This window comes from Melospiza melodia, chromosome Z, assembly GCF_035770615.1.
Source record: "Melospiza melodia melodia isolate bMelMel2 chromosome Z, bMelMel2.pri, whole genome shotgun sequence".
Lineage (NCBI taxonomy): Eukaryota > Metazoa > Chordata > Aves > Passeriformes > Passerellidae > Melospiza > Melospiza melodia.
The window spans coordinates 69,754,123-69,780,991 of record NC_086226.1 but is presented as its reverse complement, the minus strand read 5'-3'; the positions used below and the strand labels follow the sequence as shown (position 1 = coordinate 69,780,991).

General features: G+C 41.2%; 1 protein-coding gene across 7 annotated transcripts in view; it reads right to left on the bottom strand.

Annotated features, from left to right (window-relative positions):
* Positions 1 to 7,123: 7,123 nt before the first annotated feature.
* The window catches only part of KIAA1958 (KIAA1958 ortholog), a 73,157-nt gene continuing 53,411 nt past the window's right edge, over positions 7,124 to 26,869 (bottom strand). For all 7 annotated transcript variants that reach the window (XM_063180962.1, XM_063180961.1, XM_063180965.1 and 4 more), the window contains one exon: positions 7,124 to 14,393. In XM_063180962.1, coding sequence (XP_063037032.1) covers positions 13,348 to 14,393 — 1,046 coding nt within the window. In that variant the 3' untranslated portion in view covers positions 7,124 to 13,347. The remainder of the gene's footprint in view (positions 14,394 to 26,869) is intronic.

Genomic DNA, 26,869 nt, shown 5'->3' with positions numbered 1-26,869 from the left:
GGTCAAAATGTATCCAGCTGATGAGTAAAAGAATTACCAGCCATGGAAACACCACTGGGGACCTGAGGTTCAAAGTGGGTTATGAAATCCTTCTTTGTTTACAGCCACAAAACCTTTTTGCTTGTCTTTTTCCTGATGTTGTTCAAGTACAGAAATAGGGTAATTTGAGGACAATGGGGCCAAAGAGTTAATTGAAAATGGACTAATTGAAAAACTTGACAATGTTACTCATATTTTCAGAAAATGATCCAGTAATCTCCCCCTTCCCCCCAGATTTCTAGATTTGCAGAGCTTAATGCATCAAAATGCATCAAAATATTGCTTCTCCCTAGTAAATTTCTGTTCAGTTAATCTCACAAATGCCAGAACAAGGGACCTGTGTAAAAAGGTGCCCTGTGTACAGGCAACTGCATTTGGAGTGGATGATACACAGCACTCCTCATGCTAAAATCTCTGCCTTAAATAGCTGATTATAGCTGGGGCTTGCAAGGGGGTCTAAAAAAAGCTAGGTCCCAAATTCCACTGGGGTTTGGATAGATAATTCTTTCCTGGATCCTTTCAGCAGCATAGGCTAAGCTACATTTAAAAGGAAAAAGGAAAGCTGGTCATGCAATATAATGCACATCAGACAAAATGCAATTACAGGACAGACAGTATGTACACAGAAGGAATCACTGTGATTGGAAGGTGGTATCTAAACGAGCACACCATTAATATAATCTAATCTGCATCTTGAAACTGATTAATTGTGGTGAAAAACAAATAAATTCAACTAGAGACTCACATGCCACAGGCAGCAGGCCAGATCAGGTCTGCACCTATAGAACTCTTACTGCATTTCCAGTGTGCAACCTGGAAATAAAGGATGTTGATGGCTTTTCTGACTCGAATCTAAGCTGGAGATAATGCAGATATACCTAGCTTCACAATTGAAATCTGGGGTTTTTTTGGCAAATTAGGCCAACACATAGAAGTTAGAAAGACAAGTTAGTAAGACAGTGCAATGGTGAGACCACTGAGACTCTGATCTACTCATACATAGAAGAAACATAGGATGAAAGACCATGCCTTGAATGTCCAGTATTAGGGCCATGCAGGCAGGAGTTCTGTGGAGTGAAAACTCTTCACTCATACTAGTGGAAGCACATGTTCATGTGTAAATGGCTACTAGACAACAAAAACAATGGAAAACCACACTGTAACTAGTCCCAGCTGGCTCCTCATCTGGTAAAGCAAGTCTGAAGAAGCTTCCAGTTTTTAAAGGACAATTACAGGACCTATAATTTCTGAAGAGAGCCCTATTCTCTCCAACTGATAGAAACTGAGGTGCTGCAAAAGGTTTTTCAATGTTCTATCACTCGTGAAAGGTTTTAATCTTCAGCTGGAGTTTTGAATTCATCAGGTTTTGGTGGACCAGTTTGCAACCTACTATACCAGATAATTTTCAGTGTATTGTGCTTCCTTTAATATTGCCTTTTGTAAATGTCTGGGGTATCACTAAAAGGAATAACTACATTGAAAAATTTGGCATAAATGTTAACTTTTGGAAGTGTTTTACATCACAAGGGCTGTCAATTTTTCTGCTTGGAGACAGAGATGACTTCAGATCAATACTTCTAAGGATGAACTCAATGTATTCTTATTTTGCCCAGTCATGCAGTTTTTCTCATGACTTGTTATTTTGATTTGAAAAGTCTTTTCAAGACAGCCTTCATGTCTCAACAGAGATGAAAATATTATCTTAAAGACCAGCCTAGGTACAGTGAACCATGCCTGGTGGCTGGGAAATCCACCAGAGGTATCTCACATTTCCCTCTTGCCTGTTCGTTGTATGAGTACAGTATGATACAATTTCAGCCTGTCAGAATCTTACAAAGATCAAAACGAATACATATGCTTGTGTGCATTTACAATACTGCCAGATTTTACACAGAGGGTAGAAGAGGAACTGAAAATGCAATGTCAGAATTTTGATAAACAGGGCTTGTCTGCCATGCGGGCAGTTGGAAAGAAAAAGACCAAAAATCTTGGGCTTGACTTTCATCCAAGTCTCATTTGGCAGCAATGTGTGGCTTCCATAGAGGCAGAGCAGAGACTGGAATCCACCACTTGACCAGGGTGACACTTGCTTACAAGAGCCAGCTCAAAACTGCTATGAGAGCTAACAGTTTCTTATGGTAATCAGAGGACTGCTTTAATTAAATGGTGTTTTTGCATGCTCCAAAATTACTTGAGCAGGCTTGCTATTCATTAGATCCATTACCAATGGTGTTACACATTCCCTCATACCCCTCACAGTTGATAGACTGCTGCTGCAGGAGGTGTGGCAGGAGAACATGGCTTTCTTTCAGCTCTATTAAAGGTTTTCCAAATTAGAATCAATGGGAAGACACTTGAAAGAAAGATGGAGAGTTAATTTTTTTCCCCCTTTTACTTCTTTTTTAAGCTTCAAGCTGGTAAGTGATAGATAAGCTATGCAGACAAGGTAATAGAAATTTGGCACATCCCATCTACCACAACATATTGATTCCTTCTACAGAAGGCACTAAATACTGGCATAAACTAAGAAAAGATCAGCAGAATGCAGTTTTAGTATGACACACAAAAATCCTGGCACAGCTTCATAGTACAATTTTCACTTTCCTAAAATGGTGGTGATTATAGCAGCAATGGTTAGGGTTTTTACAAGTACCACATAAACATACAAATGTCAGAACATCTAGAACACATGCAAAATTTCAAGAGCAATATCACTGAATTACATAATGCATAGAGGAGTTATTATTATTATTATTCTTCAAGACAGTGTAATATTTTTAATAAACAGAAGTTTTTTTAAACCTACAAACAGTTTTGCAAACTGTTCTTAAAAAAAGTTGTTAAAGTCAGCGAGTGAGGGTTAACCTTTCAGAGCTTTAACTCTAAGAATGAACTGGTCACTATGGAGAATTCAGTTAGATGGAAATTTAGTTATACTTATGCAAAATATGTTTGCCAACTGCTGTTTTGGAAGAAACTGTGCTAATCTTGTCAATTTACAAAATGGCAAAAAATACATTTACATTAAAAGATTAGAAAGATTAAACATTGCATGCAGGGGAAGACAAAATCCTTGCGTTAGCTGTTTCTCCTAGCACTGCTCACCATGAGACTAAGGGTTGTCATAGCAAAAATGCTTTTCAAAAGCAGAGTTAAAGCTTGCAGATAATTGATACAAATGGAAAAGATTTTCTAATTCTGGTGTAAAACAAAGAAGGATATTAAAGGATAAGGATTACTCTTGCCTTCTTTAGAAAAAAGGACAAAAACTTCCATTGTGTTTGCCAGGCTTTTCCACTGCTTTTCCCCAGCTTTTCATTCACTTGGATATTCTGTCACTTCTTCCAGTATTGAGTAGTTTTTCTGCGTGGACAGGTCTTGAGATGAATCCTGAGATGGATGTGTCACATGGACAAAAACAAGCACTGACACACATCTATGGCCAAGTGATGTCCCCTCCTGCACACCTCAGACTCATTTCCAGTGGGGCTAGTCATGTGCTTGGGGGGAAAGTGCAGCAACAGCCTGAGCTTGGTGGAAGCAGAGGCAAGGGCACACACTTCTCACAGCACTCTGCAGAAGTGGCACCAAATTCTCTCTGGCAGCAGCACCACCCAGCTTGCAGGTACTGCCATAAATAGGTGCAAAATCGGGTTTGCACCATCTCCTCCCCTGACAGCTTTCAGATTTCATTAAGACATTTCATTTCACATTTTGTCTGCACATCTCTGAATGCCTCGGATACTTCTGCCACCTGCATTTCACATCCATGGCCCCAGCCTTGTGCAGAGGAACTCAGTCTTTCAAGCTGCTCACAGAGAAAGCTCCCGAAGAAGGCAAAGCTTCCAAGATCTGAATCATAGGCACCAGGCAGAAAACAAAAGTCTCCACAAAGTGACCAACACTCCAGTCATTGTTCAGTGCACCTTTAGCCTTAGAGACACTAGGATATTTGTCTCCATACACAAAAGTTACTAGAAATCAATTTGAAGCCATTTATTATTGATCCTTGACTTCTATATCCACCACTGAAGATAGTCAGGCAATGTCTCCTGCATCGCTTTGTTTTCAGGATGGAAATTTACATATAGGAAGTGAATTAAATGTGTGATAGTAGAAGAGACAGAGGGATCCCAGTAGGAGCAATGTGGAGCAGACTATAAAGCTACACATGATCTAGGCCAGCTGAGAACACGCTATAATGGTAACAAGGGCAGATTACAACCCAGTAAGATTACAACTTTCAGAAACCAGATGAAATTCTAGGCATGAGGAATGTCAAAGAGTTTTATTTGTTCATTAAAAAAAGAAAAAAGGAAAAAAAGAAAACCAGCTGAAGTGGCAAAGATAGTATCTGTTAAATTAATTAATTATTTTAAAGCATTTAGTCTTCTATTTTTTCCTATACATTTTGCATTTTCTTGATGATTTTTCTTTCACTTGACTGTTATTTTCTTGACACTAAGACACTGTATCAAACAGTAGTAACCAAAAAGAACTCACTAATCGATTCCTACAGCTTTGTTTAAAGGAGCTTAACACCTCATTCCAACTGAAACTACCCCACTGAATTTCAAAGATAGCACCTACCTTACCAGTGCCTTAAATGCTGTGAAAGAAACCTCTTTTAATTACAAAAGATCGAATTGAAATCTGAAATGGTACTGTTTTTTCAGATAGTGATAAGTGCTCTCTAATGAATACTGAGCACAAGAACAAAAGATTAGACAAAAGCATCCTAGTGTCTTTGAAACAGTTAAGTCCATCTTTTAATGCACAAACAACTCATTTGGTGGCATTTGTATAATAAAATAAATTGAATTTAGTATGCATTACCAGATGCACTACCATTAACCAATTGAGTGAGAATACAGAAGAAATAAATTAATTTCTTGAGCAGAAATCCATCTGTTCATGTAACAAGAAAATTTTGTGGCAAACTCATATTTTCCCACATCTGTTTAGGAATTAAAGCTTTAGATATCACCACTGCTTCAAATATGTTCCACTTGAGAGGATAGTGTCAAATTTTTCCACAAACTCAGAGGTGTCTCTGGGCAGTGGGGCTTCACAGCTTTGCAGGACTTTGTCACTGTAAATGCCTCTCTGCTGCTTCCAGGAAGAGTCAAGGTGCTGGAGAAGAGTGGCAGCAGGGCTTTGCAGGCATCAGCCACAGTGCAGTGGGGAGGAACAGGCTGGAACCTGGTTTGCAGGAGTGCAGCTGGAAGCAGTGCAACCATGCAACTCACCGGGGCTCAGAGAACGTGACTGTGTCCTCGCAAGGGCCATTCCTCCACCGGCTGTGGTTATGCTCCTGTGAAAGAGGTGGAGCATTGATGTCCCTGGGGGCTCTTAGCCTTCCAAAACCCTTGAAGAGATCAAGCACAGCCTCACGTGTTTTTCGTATGCTGTTCTTTGGAAAATATCATCATTTAATTGTGCTTAAGGCCTTCTCCCTTCTTTGCTCGCAGATGTCCAGCTGATAGGGATGTCCTTGAAAAGCTGCCCTTGGGCTCTCTGTTTTTGGAGAATCGTGCTGCAACCTTCATGTTGGCTCCGCACAGAGCAAACAGACAGCTGGAAGACACCAGATATTATGGTGTCCACAACCACCAAGACATGGCTCAGCACATGGGGACCATCACCAGAAAGTGCATTACCAAGTTTCTGGCTAGGAATATAGCCATACTTTACAATGGATGGTCTCCTCTCTCCACTGTTCCTCAGCACTGAGTGCACATTCAGCACACGCAGGAAAGCAGAGAAATAAGAGAAAATACATCCTACCCCTTAAGAACAAGGAGAGCAAAGAAGCCATCTCTCCATGGTGACATTTGGCAAAGAACCCTCATTAAAGAGTAGACCCATTTCCTGCCATGTTTCATAGTGAGAAGTCCTTCTCTGCACTAACCCAGAGGGATGAACTGGTTCATTTCAGGCAAATACAATGACAAATCTGCATCCTGAAGGTTTTCTTTTTTAACACATGTTCGTGCTACCTCTGGAAGTTCGGGGAGCCGGATGTGTCCCAATGTCCTGTTGTTTGCACCATGACCTGAACTCCTTTCCATGACAGAGGGAGCCCAAAAGTTGCCTACTGTTGAGGACCAGTCATCTCAGTGCTATTTGCCAGTCCATTATGTCAGTGGAGGGCTACACAGCACACAGACATGAGCCTGGTCCTCCACATAGGAGTAAATTTAATCTCATGTCAAGTCATTTCATGACTTGAAAGCCTCTCACAAAAAACATAAGAGGGAAGGAGAGTGCTTCCAGCATGCGAGATGCGAGCCTCCAGAGTGCTCCCACACAGTATCCCATAACCCCACATATCCCATGCGAGGTGGGCTGCCCTGAGCACATTATCCCCAAAGCACAAGGTCACTTGATGGGCAGAGCTCCCAGCCAAGAGGAGCCCTGTACACAGCGGTCCCCCTGCCTCACAGTGCAGACACGAGGAAGGAGGAATATTTGAGGATCAGAAAGGTGAGAGGAGTGGAGCTGTTGGGGTTGGGGAAGACCAGTCAATCACAATCATTTCCAGCTAACTGCTAGATGGAATGATCAGCCCATGCACCACACATGCTAGTCAGGTCAGTCAATTCACTTATGGGATGTACATGGACATGATGACAAGAAACGGTAAAATATGAGCTGAACAGGAAGAAACCTAGTGCAACAGGAATCTCATTTTCCTTTAAGGCTGTCTTGGTCCTTAGGGCAGCCTGGGCTCTAGAGTGACACAGCACCTGCTCCTTGTGATCCCCATCTTACCACCCCACATCACTTGCGCAAACAGTAGAACAAGATTTGGTCACAAACATCTAAGACATGAACACTTAACAGTACATGAACACTTAACATTGCTTGTGTGTCACTCTCTACACAGCTTTCTAAGAGGGTAACAATATTGTAGAGACTGAGTATCAGACATAGTCACTTCTAAAAAGAGCTTGAAAGTGTTGATACTCTTCATAAAGGAGAATGTGCAATAGGGACACAGATTCCATTGTTAGATTATCCTCTATGTCAGTAGCCCTGATGCTGCTATCATAGAATTATTGCATTATGCAAGTGAACAAAGTGAACAAGGTATATGCTGTTATTTTAGATATCCCTTGGAATTTAGTTTACAGTGTAGTTCATGACAGTACTTCATTCTCCTGCACTTAAAAATACATTTTGTTGCATAAATACATTTTTGAAAATAAAACAGGCAGTTTGTGACACCCAGGCAGCACAGACTTCAGTTTCAACTAACTGCATGAAGATGCAACATTGTGCAAAACCACAACATCATAAATACATGCATGGATGACTAAAAAACCAGAGCTTACACCGTCCAAAGTGTCCACAGCTCTGCCCATCTACATGTGCAATCATGTGGACAGATCCAAATGCATGTACTGTGCACAGCTGCATCCAGATCAGTCCAGTGACATCCACATATAATCCCCATGTTTGACTCTTAGTGTGGTGTCCTGAGAAGGCCATGTGGGAGTCAGCACTAACATTAGTGCAGACCCCTTTGCGCTGTGTAGGCCTGTGCTTTGGCACTCAGCCTCTTAAGTTCAAGGCCAAATTTTGCTCTTGGTAGCACTGAGCAAATCTCCCAAATGCCAATAGATAATTCTGAAGGCATCTAATACATCTACAAATGATCCAGAAGGGTCTGAATCTGCATTATCCTTTTGATATGTTTCTAATGGGATGCAGTAGTTCAGCCAGGCTAATGACTCTGTGATGCTGGTAGACGAACACCATCCTCTGTCTCCCCGATGGGGTCTGCACCTCAGTTTTTTTAGGAGATTCAGCTCAGTACATTGGCAGAATGTACCTTTTTTTGCTGTCTTTTCTGCTGGGGAGCTGAGTGAAATCACTCACTGACGAGGTCTAACATCAAGTTGAAGAAAGGTGAGTCCTTAAAAAAATGAAGGAAAAAGAAGGAAAAAGAATGGAGAAAAGCAAGCCCCATTTTGGAGCCAGCTAACCTCATTTTAAGGAAATCACAGCCTCACTGCTTCCACAGAAGCTCAGCTTTTACATCGGAGTATGATGTAGTCAGGAGTGCAGCCACCCACCTGCAGTACCTCACTGTAACCACTGCACCCAATCACCATCATACAGACTTTGCTGGACAGGAGCAGGACAGTGTTTTGCCAGCTGCCCTTGAGTTCATGGTAAGAGGTGCTCAGTAACAAAAGCCAAGGCTGGAGACCACAGTTCTTCGTTTAGCCAGAGGGACAGGATGTTAAGACTTGGCAGCATTAGTCCGTGGCCACACTGCTGTATCTTAGCACCAGGGAGGGTGCACACCATTGCTATGAGCTTGCAACTTGCTGCCAAAGCAGGTGTGAAACCCTCAGTCAAAATTGCAAATCACTGAGTTGTCCTCTCTCACCTAAAATAACAAGATCTACATGTACTCTCCTACCAGTATTAGACAAAACCATGAGAGTAACTTAAACCCAAAGTCCCTCTCCCAGACAGTTAATAACCTTTCACAGTCTTAATACAAATGGCAATTAGACTAACTGTTGTCACTCAATTCCTTTAACTGTGCACAAATAAGATTAAATAATAGGTTATATTAAATGCCCTTCAAAACTAGTAAGTTTATTTTTGTACTATATTACATGGGTATAATATTCTGTTCATATTACTATTCCGTCAATTAACTTCTTCAACAAGTAGTCTGTGTGTGGCTGCCCCACCAGAACTTACCAGGCAATCTGCCATCATCACTGCTGGAGTTACTACAGATAATCACAAAGCAGAACAAAACTATTCCTATAATCACAGAATCAGAGTATGGGTAAGGTTGGAAGGAACCACAGTGTGTCATCTGTTTCAAGCTCCCTGTTCAAGCAGGATCATCCTAAAGCACACAGCACAGGCTTGTTTCCATATAATTCTTGTGTATCTCCAGTAAGGGGGAATCTACTCTGGGCAATCTGTTCCTGTGTGTGATTAGAGAGATGCCCCAGTGCCTTAATCATCTTTGCTGGCTTCCACTGGACCTGCTCCAGGAGTTCCATGTGTCTCTTGTACTGAGGAGCCCAGAGCTGGACACAGCATTCCAGGTGAGGCCTCTCCAGGGCTGAGTAGAGGGGCAGGGTCACCTGCCTCAGCCTGCTGGCACTGCTCTTCATGATGCAGCCCAGGATGTCACCGGCCTTCCTGGCCACCAGGGCACTGCTGCCTCATGGAGCGCTTGTTGTCCACCGGGACCCCCAGCTCCTTCTCCACAGAGCTGCTTCCCAGCAGGTCACCCCCAGGCTGTGCTGGTGCCTGGGGTTGTTCCTCCCCAGCTGCAGGACCCTGCACTCGCCTTGGCTGAATTTCAGACGGTTCCTCTGTGCCCATCTCTCCAGGCTGCTGAGGTCCCTCTGAAGGGCTGCACAGCCCTCTGGGCTATCGGCCACTGCTCCCAGCTCTGTGTTGTCAGTGAAATTGCTGAGGAGGCCTCTGCCCTTCATCCAAGTCATTGATGGATAAATTAAACAAGACTGGGCCCACTATTGAACCTTGGGAGACACAACTAGGAACAGGCCTCCAACTAGAGCTTGTGCCACTGATTATGACTCTGGGATCTGTTGTTCAGCCAGCTCTCAATCCACCTCTCTGTCCTCCCATTCAGTCTACTCTTCCTGAGTTTGCCTATGAGAGACAGTGTCCAAAGCCTTACTGAAGTGGAGGTAGACAATATTGCTGTTCTCCCTTCATCCATCCACACAGTGTTTAATTGTAAAAGGTAAATCAGGTTGGTCAAGCATGATTTACTTTTAGTAAATCCATGGTGACTATCCTGATCACCTTCTCCTGTGGACAGAAGTGGTCTCCAAAATGAGGCACTTCCTCATGTTTCCAGGGATTGGGGTGTGGCTAATTGGCCAGTAATTTCCTGGGCTCCCTTTTTTTCATTTTGAACACTGGGGTAACATTTGCTTTCTTTGATCTGCAGGCACGTCTTCATGACTTTTCAAAGGTCATCATGAGCAGCCTCAGGTATGGTATCCCCCAAGTCTCTAAGCACTTGTCGATGCATCCCGTCAGGGTCCATGGACTTGCAGATGTCTAGGTGTTCTCCAACACCTTTCTCTCCTTGACCAAGGGAAAGTCTCCCTTACAACATTCCTTTATCCTGATCTCCAGGGTCAGAGATCCCTGAGGGCTGGTGTTGCCAGTGAAGACCATTGCAAAGGCAGCATTCAGTAATTCTGCCTTCTCTACATCCTCTGTTACCAGGGTCCCTCCTTCACTTAGTAACAGGCCCATATTATCCTTCCTTTTCCTTTTGTTATTGATGTATTTGCAGACATCCTTCTTGTTGTCCTTAATGTCCTTGCCAGATTTAATTCCAGTTGGGCCCTGGCCTCCCTTGTGATAATATTGAGGCTATCACAATAAGCACACACACACACGAATGCTTATCCCCTAACCAGACAAGCAAAGGTTGCTCATGTGCCCCACTAAGTCAAGGGCACCAGAGATGCTGCCTCACTGCTGCTGAACATCAGCACAAACCATCCTAATACTGTGGTAATCAATAATTTAGGCAGCATGTAGAGTCAAAAAATCATGGGAAATACTTCTTTTGACCTTTCAGTTCAAAACCCAGGAGTGCCAGTCTTCTTTCTTCTGAGATCTGTGTTGAGGCTGAATTACAGCACTGATGTGAAGCAACATTTCAAAGTGCTGCTTGCAGCACAGCACATGTACCATCAGTGACTGGCCTCCTCAGAGCAAAGGGGTGGGCTGGGCAGAGGAGGAGAGGTGGGAAACAGAGATCTGCTGTCCCACAAAGGCCAGCTGATACTCATCCCCTCACTGCAGAACAGGAAAGGAAATGTAGGGAACTATGTCAGATACTGCAATAGCTGTCATGGGGAAGTGTTGAGATGAGTACCAGTGGGGAGAAAGAGAAACCAGACTTCCCTAGAGGTCAGCTCCAAGGCTGAACTCTCATTGGGCACTTTGAGAGAGGTCCTTGGCACGGAATGCTTACGCTCCAGCACATACTAAGCACCACTGCGCGAGTTCTCGGTGGAAAACAGTAAAGAAATCCCAGAGCAAGAGTGGTCTTGCAAAACTACTTTTCACTGTATCATACTAAAAGCACTGCTGTGAAAAGGCAAGGCAGTACAAACAGCAATCAGATATCTGGCCTCATCTAGAAATTGGGCAGCTGTCTTTCTGCCTTCATCTGAAATCTCTCTGTGCTTCTGTCTCCTCCACCAACAAGTCAGATATGCCATGGCACTGAAAGTCACAGACACAGCTTGCAATCACTTCATCAGAGTTATAATTTGGCCTCAAGTCCCAAAGCCAAGTTACAAAAGGAGGGCTCTATAATATGAACAACTGCTTGCACCCACCAATCCACTGCCTACCCTGAGAGACAGTGAATGGTAAATGGAAGACTGTAGAACTGGTGGCTACACTACCATGGAGTGTCAGACACAGGAAACCAGACCTTTTACCAGCCTTGCTACATGTGGAAAAAAAAAGAGATCACAGCCAGGTTGTGTCCCCTGCATAAAGCTTCCTGGGAGGACAGATATTTATTATAGTAGAAATCTCTGCCCTTAGGCTTTGCAGTGCCACATCTGCTACCTATTTCATCCCCAAAACATACCTTCAGTAAGGCTTAAGTGAGGTGCAGACACTCTGCCACCTCCTTCTCACACAGGAACATGTCATCCTAGGAACGCAGGAAAAAAGTTTATAGGTGCTAGGTGAGTTACTTCTATTTCTATTTGCTACCTTTCTTTCACCTCTTCTTTGGAATTAGTGATGATTAAAGTCATTGCACAGTTGCAGATCTAAAGAATTTGAAGGATATGCAGGAATGTGAAGAAATACAGACAAATGAGCATAAAGAAACACAACAATTAAAAATTGCTGAACAAGAAAGCCTCTCCAAAGGCTGTTTGGTCCAGCCAGAGTAATACCCAGCAGAAGTCAGCCAATGTGTCTTTCATTGACTTCAGCAGGAGCTCAATTACCCCAGCAGACTTTTCTAAAGCCTCACCATAGCCCTAGCACATCCTTGAGGAACTTACACTAAGTTTATTTACTTTAAAAGTATTGTTCCTAATTTTAAGTGTCAAGAATTATAATTGTTCACTGAAATAGTGAATTTGTTAGTGTTTTTCCCATACTTGTAGTAGAACAACGACATTAAAAAGTAGAACAGTAGAACTTGTTATTTCAAGGCTTTAAGGTCCAAATTCTACCTTCAGATTCACACGCACATTTTCCATTGTCTGCAATGGAAACAGATGATGTATAGCTAAGTTAAATTGGTGTTCCAGCACTTAAAACTATCCAGCTTTTTACCTCTCTGTAGAATTTCTTTAAAAAATTCTGCAGAAATGTCATTACACTCTCTATTGTTTTGTGGATTTCAAATGATGGCTTAAGACATAGTTGATGTCATTTTTCTGTACAGCTGGGATAAGACTGCAGATTTTTCTGTACTGTTCGTTTTCCCAGAATACTGAAAGAGTGCTCTATGTCAACAGATTTTACATTACATACACACATTGATAAAATACTAACAACCTATACTTAAAGAGATGAAATTATGTGTGACAATGGTTTTGCCATTATACTTTTGCATATTGTTGAAAAGAGTACTTTTAAGCCTAAACACCAGCAACATTTTAATCCTAGAAAATCGACATACCCAAAAGTTTAAAATGGCATTTAGCTGACTTCAGGATTTTGTAGTGTAAATGAGCCTCAGGAAACATAATAAAAACAGACAAAAATGCTATAAATGGTTTTGTGAACTTGATGCATTTCTTATTTCTTGGTCTTGCTGATCAAGAATAAGCTAGCAGGTAAGAAGCAGCAGCCAATGTTAAGTTTGTCTCCTCCACTGTGGGAGGCCATGTCACAATATGAAGTTGAAAAAATGCTTTAGAACAGAATTGCTACGTAAGCCTCCCTGGGGATTTAGACTCATTAATGTGTGCATGTTAAAAATGGTATTTTCAGTCTATCTTGTGTTGCCTGAGAACCATTTCTATCCTTTTAAAATCTGCATTTGTATTATAACCCATAAGTACCTTTCATTTTTGCATTAACACTATAAATACTGTTAGTAATACTAAACTATTTATGTTGACTTATTTGTAGAAAGAAAAATATATTATATGTTTATATATTCTTATAAAGTGAACTAACACTGGAGAGAGGGCTGAGAGGGGGAATAGTGTACAATCACAGCTGATGTGTATTATTGAGCACAAATTCAATGCCTGAAACAAAAAGATAAAGAGAAAAGTGTTTGGTGTTCTTTCAAGCAGTGTCAGATGACGAGTCATAGGATGCTGACACTATGAAGTTGCCAGTATTGGAGTGACTTGCCATGGACTGGGCAGCCTGCTGGCTCAAGTTATTGCAGATCAGCACCAGCTGGTTGCTCTGAGCTTCTGAGAGGGTGCTGCAGCTCTGGTAGACACTGAAGTTGGTCTTGCGGCCAGGGATGTTCCCTTTCTCACACATTGTCTTCACCATCTTGGCAAGCTTGTTTTTCCCCAGGGCTTGGCAGTTGTACCAGTGAAGTGCAGCCAAGTTGACAACGGGTTTGATGGACAGGTAAAAAGGCGCGTCCTCGTAGCGCATGGCCGGAGGGCGCCGCTGGGCGTACTCCTTGTAGTCCTGCACGGGGCAGGTCTGCGGGGAGTGCTGCGTGGCGTACACCCGCGAGTCCGTCCCGCCTCTCTTGCTCTTGGCACTCACATCCCCGTTGTCTGGCCCCATCCACTCCAGGTACTCCAACCCAGTCTCTGTCACTCGCAGCCGGATGTCTCCCCACTTGAGGGTGGACCCATGGAAACCTGTGCAGTGTCCAAATGCTTTAGTGTTGTTCAGCCACACTAGGTTCAGAAGCCCTTCAGGATTGTACCTGCTCAATAAGCCTCTTTTGCGCAGGATAAGCTCATCAGCAAAGGTAAGCTTCATGGATTTGTGTGGCTTGTTTCCTTTGCCTTTACACCTCAGCTCTATCTGCTTTTGCTTTAGAGCTTCCTGGGACCTCTTGAACTCCTTATCCCTTGTAATACTGTATCCATACCTGTGCTCTTTGAGATATCGCTCCAGTCCACACTGATAGTTGGCCAGACTGTTTGGCTCATATTCAGACCCATCCTTTTGTCTGGCATCCACAAAGAAGGATGCAAGATAGGCATCAAGCTCTTTGCAGGGGATGACATAGATCTCACGGGTCTCAGAGGGGTACTTGGAAATGAGGAATTCTCGGAAATTGCGGAGAGCAGTCTGTGTGCTGCGAATGGTCTTCTCATTCTGCTCCCTGCTGAGCTCTGCTGCTCTCTCATCCTGGTCTGGAAGAGGAAGAATGGGACAGAAAAGAGAAAGTAGAAGCAGTGAGTTTATGTAATGCGCTTTTCCCTAAAACAAATTTCCTCAAAAAGGAAAGAACTCAAATTCACAAAGAGCACTGGTAAGCACCTTTACATACCTGTCACATGACTGAAAAGCCCAACTTCAGTTTAACAAATGACATACTATATGATACAAAACTAAGTGAGCTCCTCTTGACACTGGGGCACAGTTTTGTGCATGGACATTTATGAAAAGCACTGAGATTAAAGGCAATAGGCTTTTTACAACTAGGCAAAGTGGAAGGATTTTCCGTGGATCCCAATGTTGTGTGCAAGGCCCAGACTCAGGAATAAGCCCACTTTGAATTATTTCATTTGTGAAATGAGAGGTTGTACTGGTTACATGTTTTTTCCCTAGGAAAAAAAAAAAGAGCTAAAGCATCATATTTATGATGGTAATACTTATCTTTAATCAGATACATTTTTAAAGAGTGAAATAAATATAGCCAGAATGAACAGTACAAAATAAGGCAGCACATCCAAGAGAAATGGCAGGTAAAATTACTACAGAACAATGTGTAATTTACAAATGTACAAGAATAAAGAAAATATAGTCAATATGTTCACATCAGAAAATATGGAAAAAACCCATGATTACACAGCCTCTCTATGTCATCAAACTGTATCTTGACAGAACAAGTACAATTGTCTTTTCATTTTGCAGAAAAATCAAATTCTAGGAACAATTTTATATTTAACAGGCTATCCTCATAGATCCTTACAATCAACAACATATCAAAACACAATATTCAGATGCTACCACTATGATAGCTGTTACTGACAGCTGATTTTCTGGCTGATCATAAGAGAAGCATAAAAAGGAAAAGCTTTAAAGCTATGGATATTTTAAAGGACGGTTTTCTTGGCATGTGCAAACTGTTTGAACAAGAATGGAGCTCAAAGCATACAGGTGGAATTCTGAATGTGATAAATCTTAATGGTTTTAGAAAATTAAAAACAAATGCAAAGAAGGAAAAATTCAATTATTTAAATATTTTCTGGAATTGTATGTAGAACACTTTTGTCTCTCTTCCACTTAACAAGCAGAAGAGGGGAAAAACTCCAAGCTCTTTTCTATTTGGTCTCATTGCAAAACCCATACATTCTGCCATCCTTTTAGCAGTGCCAGAGCAACCCTCACCAGGTGTCTCCCACCCAAGATACACACACAAAGAGATATGAGACCAGGTGAAGTTCCCATTGCCTCTCTGCCAATCAGGTCAAGCTTATGTCAGGCTGTGTAGCACACCCATGACTTTGCACACTGTTTAGACACACAAGCCATGGATGTGCTACATGCAAGCTGATTAGCAGGGGAGAGGGCAGCAGGGAAAGGAAGGCAGATTCTCCTTCCCTACCCCACCTACAGGGTTCCATGTGGTGCAGAAACACTGGCGCAGAGCTGGGCAGCTTCTCCTTCCACCAATCTACAGAGTGCCTCTCAGGAAAAGTTCACCCCATCACCTCCGTATCACATCTGCAGACAGAGGCACAGGGAATGACTTGCCCCAGGACCTCCCAGCAGGACAGAAGCAGGACTGAGCTATAACCCTCATGATCAGGCCCTGTGTCTTCAGAGAGAGGCATCCTGCATCCACACCACTCACCCACTGAGAGGGGTTTCTCAAATACACTGCAAAGCACAGAGAAGTGAGCATCTGCAACTGAGGCCTTTGGGGGCTTCTGCAGGCAGGAGAAAATGCTGCTACAAAGGACTGAGGTTTGCTTGAGCTGTGCTCCAGGGGAGCAAGAAAGGTCACCTGCCTGATTCAGAAACTCATTTTAATACTGATGTCAGTATCAAAGAGCTCTTCAAAGCCTACAGTGAAGCCTCATGCTCTAGGCAGTGTACATAATAGATCCTTTTAGTGTGGCTAGATGTAGGCTGAAAAAAAGAGACAGCCCTGTTCAAAGCTCCAAAACAAACATTTATTCTGGTATTTTGTTCACTGCACCCACCACCACTTGTTATAGAACTGCGTAAGTAACGATTGCTTTGACTGACAACCCACATCCTAAGTTCTATTTCAATATAAACAGCACATATAATGGCTCAATTTTATAAATGTCATCAATCACTTCTTCTTAGAGGATAGCCTGTCACAACACAGCAGTGACACCCAGTTAGTCATTTATGTTACAACATCTTTCCTTAATCTGCAAAGGAAATTGCCCTATCTGCAGTGAATACTTATAAAACCCATGCTGAATTAAAGATTCCCCCGACTTACATTATGAAAACAGTACCCCAGAAACACTGCATTCCTGCACTGGTTTGTTGTGAGCTACTTCACATGGCAGGTGGGAAACATTAAAAAAGAATGGGTCAGGTTATCCTGCAGCCACATCAGGACAGCTACCTCTATTTTGGTGAATCCAAGCTGAAGTAGTAGTAATGGATTATTCTCCTCCTACAAGACCACTCAAATATTGGTGGGGTATCATGTAGCATGGCATGAATGTGGGGAGTTTCCCATGTAACAGTTCCCAGATGTTTGCTTTGTCTCACTTTGCTGATTTTGCTGAATAGAGACCAAAGCTCTTTTTAACGTTGTGTGGAGCTGGTAGAAACTACTCGGAACACTGGTGGGGTCTACACTAATTCCTTGACTGCTGCAATCAGAAGCTTATTTGCTGTTGAACTTGAACTACTCAGTGTATCATCAAGTCTTCAGTATCCATGGGTTCCAAAACTGGGTAAAAGCACAGAAAAAAAAGTCACCAAGTCCTCCCAGAAAACACCTCTATATCAGAACATCCCCAAGCTGTAAACTGATGTGGGATAGAAGAACAGGGAGGTGTTATATAATCTTCCACCTTTCTTACAGTCTTCTGTATGTCTCCATTGTAAGGCTTGAGGAATACAAATACTCTTGTGGTACAGTCTTATTTCTCTCAGCTTGTTGGTCAGAACCAATCAACCAAAAATTACTGTCATCATTGATCTATGAAGCCAAGCTACCCTTACTGTCTTTTCCTTGTCATAATGCAGTCTTTGGAACTGGTAGTACTCTTACCCCTGTTTTACAGATCACAAGCAGAAGCATAAAAAAATAGTGGAGATACATTTCCTGAGGTCCTGCCCCCTCAGCTGCATCACTGCACAAGGGACCTGGTTATGGGTCTTGTGTTTTTTATCATATCCCACACCACAGTTTCATTTCCAAGAAAACCAGAGTGTGGCAGAAAAAGACAGTAAAACCCACCTTACTGGGGGGTCCAGGGAAAACTCCCAACTATGAGCTTGAAAAGGTGATGAGTACTTAAGATGTTCCAGTTCAAATGAAGTGAAAGAGATAAAGTGACCAGGCAGAGATCAAACAGAAAACCTAGTGGGAGCAGATGTCCCAGGCTAGCCCACGACCATCGGATGATCTCTCCCACAGAGGAACAGCTGTTTTCTGATCTTTTCATAATCTGATCTTAACACAGCCAAGACCTAATATTATCAACAGAGTTATCAAACTCAGGCTCGTTTTAATTTCAGCTCACACACATACACATGCTTGGACTCCTTGGAAAGGATGTAACCTCTGTAATTACATATGGCAGAAGGAAAGGCACTTGCTTTCATGACAGACAGATACAGATTGTTAATGTTCAGAGAGCATTCGCACATCAGTGGGAGTCACAAACCTGAGTTATTATTGCAAAAAGTCTTAAACTCTGCATATGGTAAGCAGTGAGATCTCACAGATGTACATTAAAAGTAAGGTGGGTTTTCTTGGTGGTAATCACATCACCAGCTGAGTCTTCTCTGCCAAATTTTTGTCCTGCCTAGGAAAATGCCTCTGCAGCAGGCCTGCTTCCACCAATATGCTTTCATTCCAGTGAAAAAGCATAGTTAACCACACACAAAGCACTGCATATCTCTATTCTGGAGCGAAGTGCCCTCTCTCCACTCCCCAGCTCCTTGCAGATTGGCTCTTGCCCCTCTTTTTTGCAGTTTTGCAGTTACTGAAAAATAGTGATATCCAGCCTTTGGGCCGTGGCAATACACAGCCCATTAAAACAGCTAAGTAAACCACAGCCTATTCCTACCATTTTCTCCAGTCCCCTCCTGTTTCAAGAAGGAATCTATAGGCAAACAACACTCTCAAATCTACAGTCTCAGTGAGCAGAGGTCACGCTGTTGTGCGAGGCAGTTATGGTCAAGTCACATGGGGAACAGCTGCATGAGCCTCTGACAAATGTGTTCCCCTGGAAGCCATGCTACTGCTGCCCTGTCAGAACCAGCTGAATGCCACTGTCATACCACAGCATCCCAGAATATTAGTACTTGTTCTGCATGCCAAACTTAGAAAGCTGACAGCTGGTTTTCACCATATCACAAGAATAAACCAGTGAATACCATTTTCAAGTCTTGCTGCCAAAAATGGGGGTGAGGGTAAGAGCAGAAGGTGTCCACAGCAGAAGTGCCTCTAAACACTTGCAGAAACATCCTGAGATTAAGTAGAAGAAACTGCTTCTGTATTTTTTCTTGAATGTCTGCCCTACTCCTCTGATGTTGTTACTAAATTCTGTTTAACAGTTAAAGTTTCCCTGTTCACACTATATTAAGTTTAACTCTATTTTAACATTTAAAATGTTAAACTCTATTTTAACACTTTCAGAAAAGGCTTTCATTGGCATGTAAAGTCTGTCATATTAGAAAATTAATTAATATCCACTTATGAAAGACACTACGTTTTTGGCCAAAAAAAAATTATACTTCTCTTCAGTTAACCTGCTCCAATGAAACTATCTGCAAAATGCTTTATGATTCTAAAATTATAAAGCTTTAGATTATATCAAAGGAAAAAGGACATGGACTGCAAACAAATGAGTATGTGAATATTTATTCATAGGTATTTCCATGAAGTAAAGTCACTAAATAGTCTTTAGTCACCTGTACGTTTTTTGCAAAGTATAGAATGGCCTGATAATGAATGCTCACTCAGACACTAGAGCTGATTTCCAGTTTGTGCTCTCTTTCACTACTTTCTCACAAGAGCTTCAAAAGATTTGAGACGCGGTTTGACTGCTGGTAAAGCCAACAACAAAATACAGATCGATATTAAGGGGACTTCTCCACAATCCTTAGATGTCAGAAAACCTGTGGCTATGACAAGGGATTAAGAAGTTATGTTCTCTTACAACTGACTGTCTCACCAGTTTTTTTGGGTTTTTTGCAGTGGATAGAGCAATTGCTAATGAACAGTGCAAAACAGCAGCACTGTTGGAACCCCAATTTTTACAAGGCTACCTTCCTTCTCTACCTGATGCATGTGGCATCCAAGCCATTCCAGCACAAAGGTTCTAAAAATGCATTTTCTAAATAAAAAGTGTTCCTATTGGTTCACTTCATCTATTCGGCTATGTTCCTATCACTTCACTTCATCTGTCTGGTTTTGTTTTCCTCATGGTAGTGGAAAAGAGGAGTGCTGCATTCTAGTTTTACCTTGCATTTCCCTTCTTCCATTGAACAATTTCCATACAGTTTCCTATCTCCTTTTGAAGCTGTTCTGAGATGCACTGGCACGAACTGCTGCCATGCAAAGTGGGATGTATTTCCCGTGCATCCTGGGATATTTACCCATATTCAACCTCCATTTGACAGGAAGAAGTATACCAACTCCAGCTCTCCCAGGCCTGCCCAACACTGCAACAATGCAGAGCAGGATGATTCAGCTTGGACACAACATGGAGAACAGCAGAAACAGAAAATATTTTGAGAAACCCATATATCTGGTACATAGGTGATGTACAGGCAAAATATACTCAGCTGGCAGCTGGAGTAGAATCTGCTATTTTATCTGGCTCATTCTAAGTCAGTCACCTGGCCTGTAACTAACCCTGCAACCATCTCCAGGTCTACATGCCATGCCTCATCCCACTCTTATTTCCATAGCTACTATCTTTACAGGAGGTGTATAAAAATAAATTATTTGGACCTTTATATAATTGATATTTAGGGACTCCTTCATAGAGGTGGAGGATATAAAAGTCACACTTAGAATCTTCAATACTACAAACCAAAACCATTAGAAAACTTTTTAAAAAATGTGAAACTCCATTCCTTTCAAAATAACTGACAAAACTTCCTTCAACAATATTCAGCTCTAAGATGTAAATTCTGCTCTTTCAGAGCTCAGGTTTAACAAATCAGGTTGTTCGGTGAAATTGGAATGCTGATGGAGTAGGTAAGTGGGAAAACATTACCTACAATGTGAAGCTACTGTCAGCTGTATGTTGAGCATGTATCTTTGTATTCAGCCATATAATATTCTAATAATTCCCAATAGTTAATGGCTAATACCATTAGAAAACTCCAGATACTGGTTTCAGCTTAAAAATAAAGAGATACTTTTTGATAATTATTTTCTTCAGATTAAATATTTAACTCTGGAAAACAGATTTTTTTTTTTTTTTTTTTTTTTTTTTTTTTTTTTTTTTTTTAACCCAGGACGTCTTAGCAACATAAAGAAAAGTTGCCTATTCAAAGTACGTTGGTTACTTAATGCTTTGTGGCAGAAGCAATTAAAGGAATGATGGTAATGCTCTACACTACCCTGAGAACTGGAAGCTGGGTAATGCACACAGAAGAGGACCTGGCTCAGCATGACTCTGGAAAGTGTTGCATACACACACTCTGCAGAGTATCAGTTTTTCTCCCAAGTAAGTTTCCAATTCCATAAAGCATATTATAAGTGTGTTCTGGGTTGGTGTCCCTATGCTTAAGTACCTGCTTATGTAGACATCAATTGGACTAAGTCATTATCTGTATAGAAGGTGAAACTGAATAATATTTATATGTATACAGTGACTTGATTCAAAAGCTGAAAAGAGGAAAGAAAAGAAGAAAAAAAACAAAAATGAGGAGAGTAAAACTGTAAAGATCTGAGACACACTTCCTTTATTAAGTTTATAGTTTGAAAATTATACTGTTCTCATTGCAAAAGATCCACTTCTGGCATAACAAAACCAAGAGTCTATATTTTTGTTAAGTCTTCCATCTTTCCGTGCACCTACAGAAAAAGCCAGATTTATAGATATGCAAGCAGATCTCAGAAGCAGTGATTGCTTAGCCAGAAATTTAACTACTGGGCTGGTTTGCACAAAATCACAGGTATAAATTTATATAGCATTTTGGAATATTTGGCACACTGGAATTTTGTGTCTCTCTGCAGTTGAGAGCCCTGTGGAAGAAGAATGAGAAACAGGGCCATTTCAGTTCAGTTTTCTCTGAGAAGAATTTTAATGTAAAACATGCAAAACATGCCACCTCATTTCACCAGAGGCTTAGCATGTTCTCAGCTACAATGTAGTGCCAGTTTTAAAGTCATCACATTTAAGAAAAACCTTTAATAAGTATAGCTGAGAAAGCAATGCAAGAAGTCTGGAACAAATAAGGCAGGGCTATGAAATTTGCCTGCTTTTGGTTCACTCTAGACAGCAACTGAGAAGCAGAACTGGGAAATATGAGAGAAACAAAGACGAGGGGGAGAGAAGAGAGAGTAAGAACAAAGAAGATGAAAAAAACCATAACACCAAAGAGAGAGATTAAAACCAGATGACAATCCTCATCATCTGAAATCTAATTTATATCCGTGTTTCAAAATGAGTCAGTCTAACTGGGGCAGCAAGCAGAGAAACAAAGAAAAGGAGAATGTAATAAATATTTTATTACATTAATCATAATAAGTTGCACTTTAAGTCTTGGCCAAGGCATATTCTTAAATCAAGCTGAGAATGTGAGCAGTTTCAGACTTAAGAGCATGAGGCCCACATGACTGTAATTAACATAATAAATCATACTGTGAAACTCTCTACACAGGCTGACAGCACTTGGTTGATATATTGCTTATTAAAGACTGCAGACATTTTTCCTCTATTTTATTAAAGTGCCATTGGTAGTGAATAAAAAAAGTACCCCTTCCTATTCTGCCTGAACTATCTACTAGTTCAGCCAGAGGAAGAGGAAATGTGTTGGCAGGCCATGGCATTTACTTCTGGTAATACAGATTGCAACACATGGACTCCAAAGAACTGCATTTCAATATTTTTTTCTCTTACCATTTTTGACTTAGTAAAGTACTCCACCTTCCTTGTTAGAGATCTTGATGTATGATTTCTGAAATTCTCTGTTGGTGATTTTGCCCAGCCAGACTAATTTGTTTTTACCTTTCCCTGTATATTGTCCAGTAGGAGTGAAGTAAGCTACAAAGGACATAAATTCAATGAAGAGCTCATGATTTACAAATCTGCATAAAGAATTTCCGTGCACACTTTGAATAGACATATTTCTTTTGTCTTCACTGGCTCAGAAAGCAGTATTTGAGGAGCAGCTCTTAACATAGTTCTCCAGAGACAATGAAGTCTAACACTTCAAGTGAAACAGCTTCTAAGGTATATTTTTAGCCTGCTTTTCTGTTTTGTGCTGAATTCTCTCCTCCTCACACTCTAGAAAAAAAGACAACTGAGCTTTAATTTAACCTTTACAAACACAACTCGCATCACATTAAAGGGATGGAAGTTTAAAATGCAAAGGTCCTATAAGACTGGGGAAGACTCTGCTAGGCAGAGGGCAGAGACATGAATACATCCCAGCTTTTGGAAGGAGGACAGCCCTCAAGCATTAGATACTGTGATAGGCAGCTGCTCACACACCCTGGCTGACCAAAGATCTCTTTATTCCAGACTAGCCATGGCATGCCCATGCATTTGCAAAGACAAAGGCTCCCAGGAGGTGCAGGAGCAGCTGGAAATTTTGCACAGTGAGGAGACAAACCTGCAAGAGAAGCGCATTCATCAATAGCTGGACTGTTGTCCATGACACAATTCATTTCTTTCTGTCCTTGGATACATGTTTAAACCTAATTTATCATAGTTTGACTGAGTAAATATTTAGTCACATTTTGCAGCTCTACTTGAGTAAAGTCTCCTTAAGTAAAATGAGGAGTTTCAGATGTTTTCTAGCTGCGTACACATTTAGGAGAATATACACAAATTACATACCTCTCTGCTGCTCAGAATATTGTTATTATTTCTCTTCTGTATTTACACTTCCAAAATTTTCCTGTCAGGATTGTTATTTCAATAAAAATAATTTGTTCTTCTATACAGGATATGAACAATCAGTTCCCTTGCTACTGAATGAGTTCATACCAAAACTGATTTGAACCAATTATTATAAGAGGTGACATGGGACATAGTTTAATGGGTGTAATTGGGGATGTGTTATACACATATATGGATATTTTAATAGACACCAGCACAATAAACAGTCTGATGTATTTAACAATTCTGTAAGTGAATGGTAATGGGACAAGTTATTGTCAAACTGTAAGTTTTTCCTCTTTCTGAGGACTATCATAAGGGGCAGGGGGAAGGGAAACAGAGGCATAAAGCATAAATTCTTTATATAGAGAGGAAAAATAAAATTGCTAGGAATAGTGTTTCTGTCTGTTATTTTGTTTCCTTAGATTTACAGTCATAAGAGAAATGAAGTCCCCAAAAAAATGCAACACTCCATCAAAGGACAGAAAGAAACTCCATAATGTGGCATGTCAACATGACTGAAGGTCAGAGCCCATAGCAATCAGGAGAGGCCTCCAAGTTGTGGACAAAATGAAATTGCTTCCATACAAAAATATCAATGCTGCTCTGCTTCATTCATACTGCTTGACCAGTCACTGTCAGAAAGCAGAGATGAGGCACATACCCAGTGAAAAGAGAAATGAGTGTAAACATAAAATCAAAACAAACTGTTCAAGGATCAGAGATTAACATTCTTATTTTTCACAGGCTTGATCTTTGGGTACAGGTCTCCTGATTGAAGTAATACAGCACATTCAGCTGTTGCACTGAGGTGATGTGACCTGGAGTAGAATAGCTCAGAATACATATTTTCCTTCTCTGAGTAAAACAGAAAATTGGCCTTTTTCTTTCATTTTTCCTTCCCAAGTACACAGTAGAAAGCAATTGATTAAATATTATCAATCCATTGTTGTATGGTTTCAAGTCATGAAGACTTTCATCATGAAGATCTATGAAGTTAATGAAAAGCTATAACAGCGCACAGTGTCATTGCAATAGTCACCCTCAGTTCAATCAGCAGGAACACATGCAGAATTTCCCTTTGTGTATGTGCATTTACTGTTCAATTAGAGTTAAAGGGATTAACAGGTACGTATTAGAAGTTAGATGCAGCCAATGCACTTAATGATCAACATATAACTAAGCAAAGTTTTACTCAGACTCAGCAGGGTTCTCAGCAGCACTTTTCAAAAGACACGTATAGAGCCCCACCGCCACTCCCACCACGGGCAGGACTTAGTGGGAACCATGACCTGGGAATTGCCGTATCTAACACAACATTTGTGTCATAAGCAGCATTCTTCCATTTTTAAAGGGCAGCAGACAAAAGTACACTTATTTGGGAAATGAAAATGCAGTTCTGCCACACCGTTCCACTGAGGCCACCAGCCACATTCAAGCTGTTAAAAACAACCAGTGCTGAGAGCAGCTTTCCTGTGACCATTCTGCGGAGTGTCCCAGCAAGAACAAGTCATCAGGGAAAGGAGCCGTTCCACTTTCTCTCCCTAGAGGCTTTGATTTAATAGTCTGTTTCAGCACTTCCTGGAATGGGCATATGCTTCATTTAAGCATACTTTATCAAAGAAAGATAGATTTCATGTTTCACTGTTTCCAGGATCTGAATTTTTTAGCAAGTACTGCTCTGTGCTGTGCCAGCCACAATAAAATACCTAAAATATATTCATGCTTCTGTTTTCTTTTCTGGAAAAATTCAAACAAGGGTTTCTGTATTCCAAATTTTTCTCTTGCTCAGAGAGATAGAAAATACACTCAGATATTTTTACTGATCTGTTTCATGTTCAAGCAGATTCTAGGTTCACTGCAAGCACAAAAAAAGAGATGACATGACAGAAGACTCACTAAGAGGAATCTAATTTAGGTATGAAGAAAATGAGTAGTCACTGCATGCTGGCTTCACAGAACAGCTTATGCAAAAATGCCATATTCCCATCACTGAGACAGGTGAAAACAGCTCTCCCCAAGGTCTACTAATGTTAAAACCTTAGATCTTGAATACAAATGTGAAGTAGTCCTTCTGTAGGTATAGAATCATTGAATCATGGAATCGTTAAGGTTGGAAAAGACCTTTAAGATATCAAGACCAACCACCCAGCTAGTACAATCACCATGTTCACCACTAAACCATGTCCTCAAGCACCATATCCACACTGTTTTTGAATAGTTTCACAGGGATGATGACTCTACCACTTCCATAGGTAGCCTGTTCCAATGCTTTACAGCCCCTTAGATGATGAAATTTTCTCTAATAGTCAACCATAACCTCCCCTTGTGCAGCTTGAGGCCATTTCCTTTCATCCTGTCATTTGCCTGGGAGAAGAGATCACCACCTACCTGGCTGCCCAGGCTAAACAACCCCAGTTCCTTCAGCTGCTCCTCATCAGACTTGTGTTCCAGATCCTTTCCCAGATTTGTTGCCCTTCTCTGGACATGTTCCAGCACCTCAATGTCCTTCTTGGAGTGCGGAGCCCAAAACTGACTACAGGATTTGAGGTGTGGTCTCACCACTACCCAAAACAGGATAATGATCACTTTCTCAGCCCTGTTTAGCCAGCCTCACACAAAGCAGAAAATCACTCTCAGAAAGTGTCCTGATCTAAACCATAAAGACCTGTGTTCCCTTTTTCTGCCAGCATCCCATCTGAAGTGCAAAAGTAAAGTGACTGTCTGAAGCCTTTCCAGGGCCAGCATCTCTCTTGGCTCCTGTGCTGCATCTCCTCTGCAGATCCAAATCTGACCCTTGTTTCTTTTTTCTTAAAGACTCACAAATCACAAGCTGAAAATAGCTCCAAAATGAAACAATTGCAAAGACCACACAAAGGAACTGATCTCTGATCAAAAGCACCATGTTAAATAATCTATTTCCTAAAATTAAAGTGATGTTTAGTACAGATGTATCCAAATTTTTTTATTCTTTCCTATATGTTCCCAGACAGATGGAAGCAGCAGAGGCATTATTTTCTTCTTTTATACAACAGTATCATAAAACAGAGCACTTCACACAAAAAGTTGCCTATTTAAGACACCCCAGAGAAAGGGAGAACATAGTGTCTCAATTATGTTGGTTTGCAAAAGTGATTGTTTTCTACTCTTCATTGTGCATTCTGTTTTTTGCTGTTCTGAGTTTCATGTTAGGGTATTGGGGGACAGGGTATATTCCTAGGTCTAAAATCAATTGTGATGCTCCAGAACACAACCATTCATTGAAATGGGCAGTTTGTCTTCTGATATCACACACCATCTTCCTTAATACTATTCATGCTATGGTACTTGGAATGAAAAATATATATTTAAATGAAGAGTCAATAATTTTCAGTGAT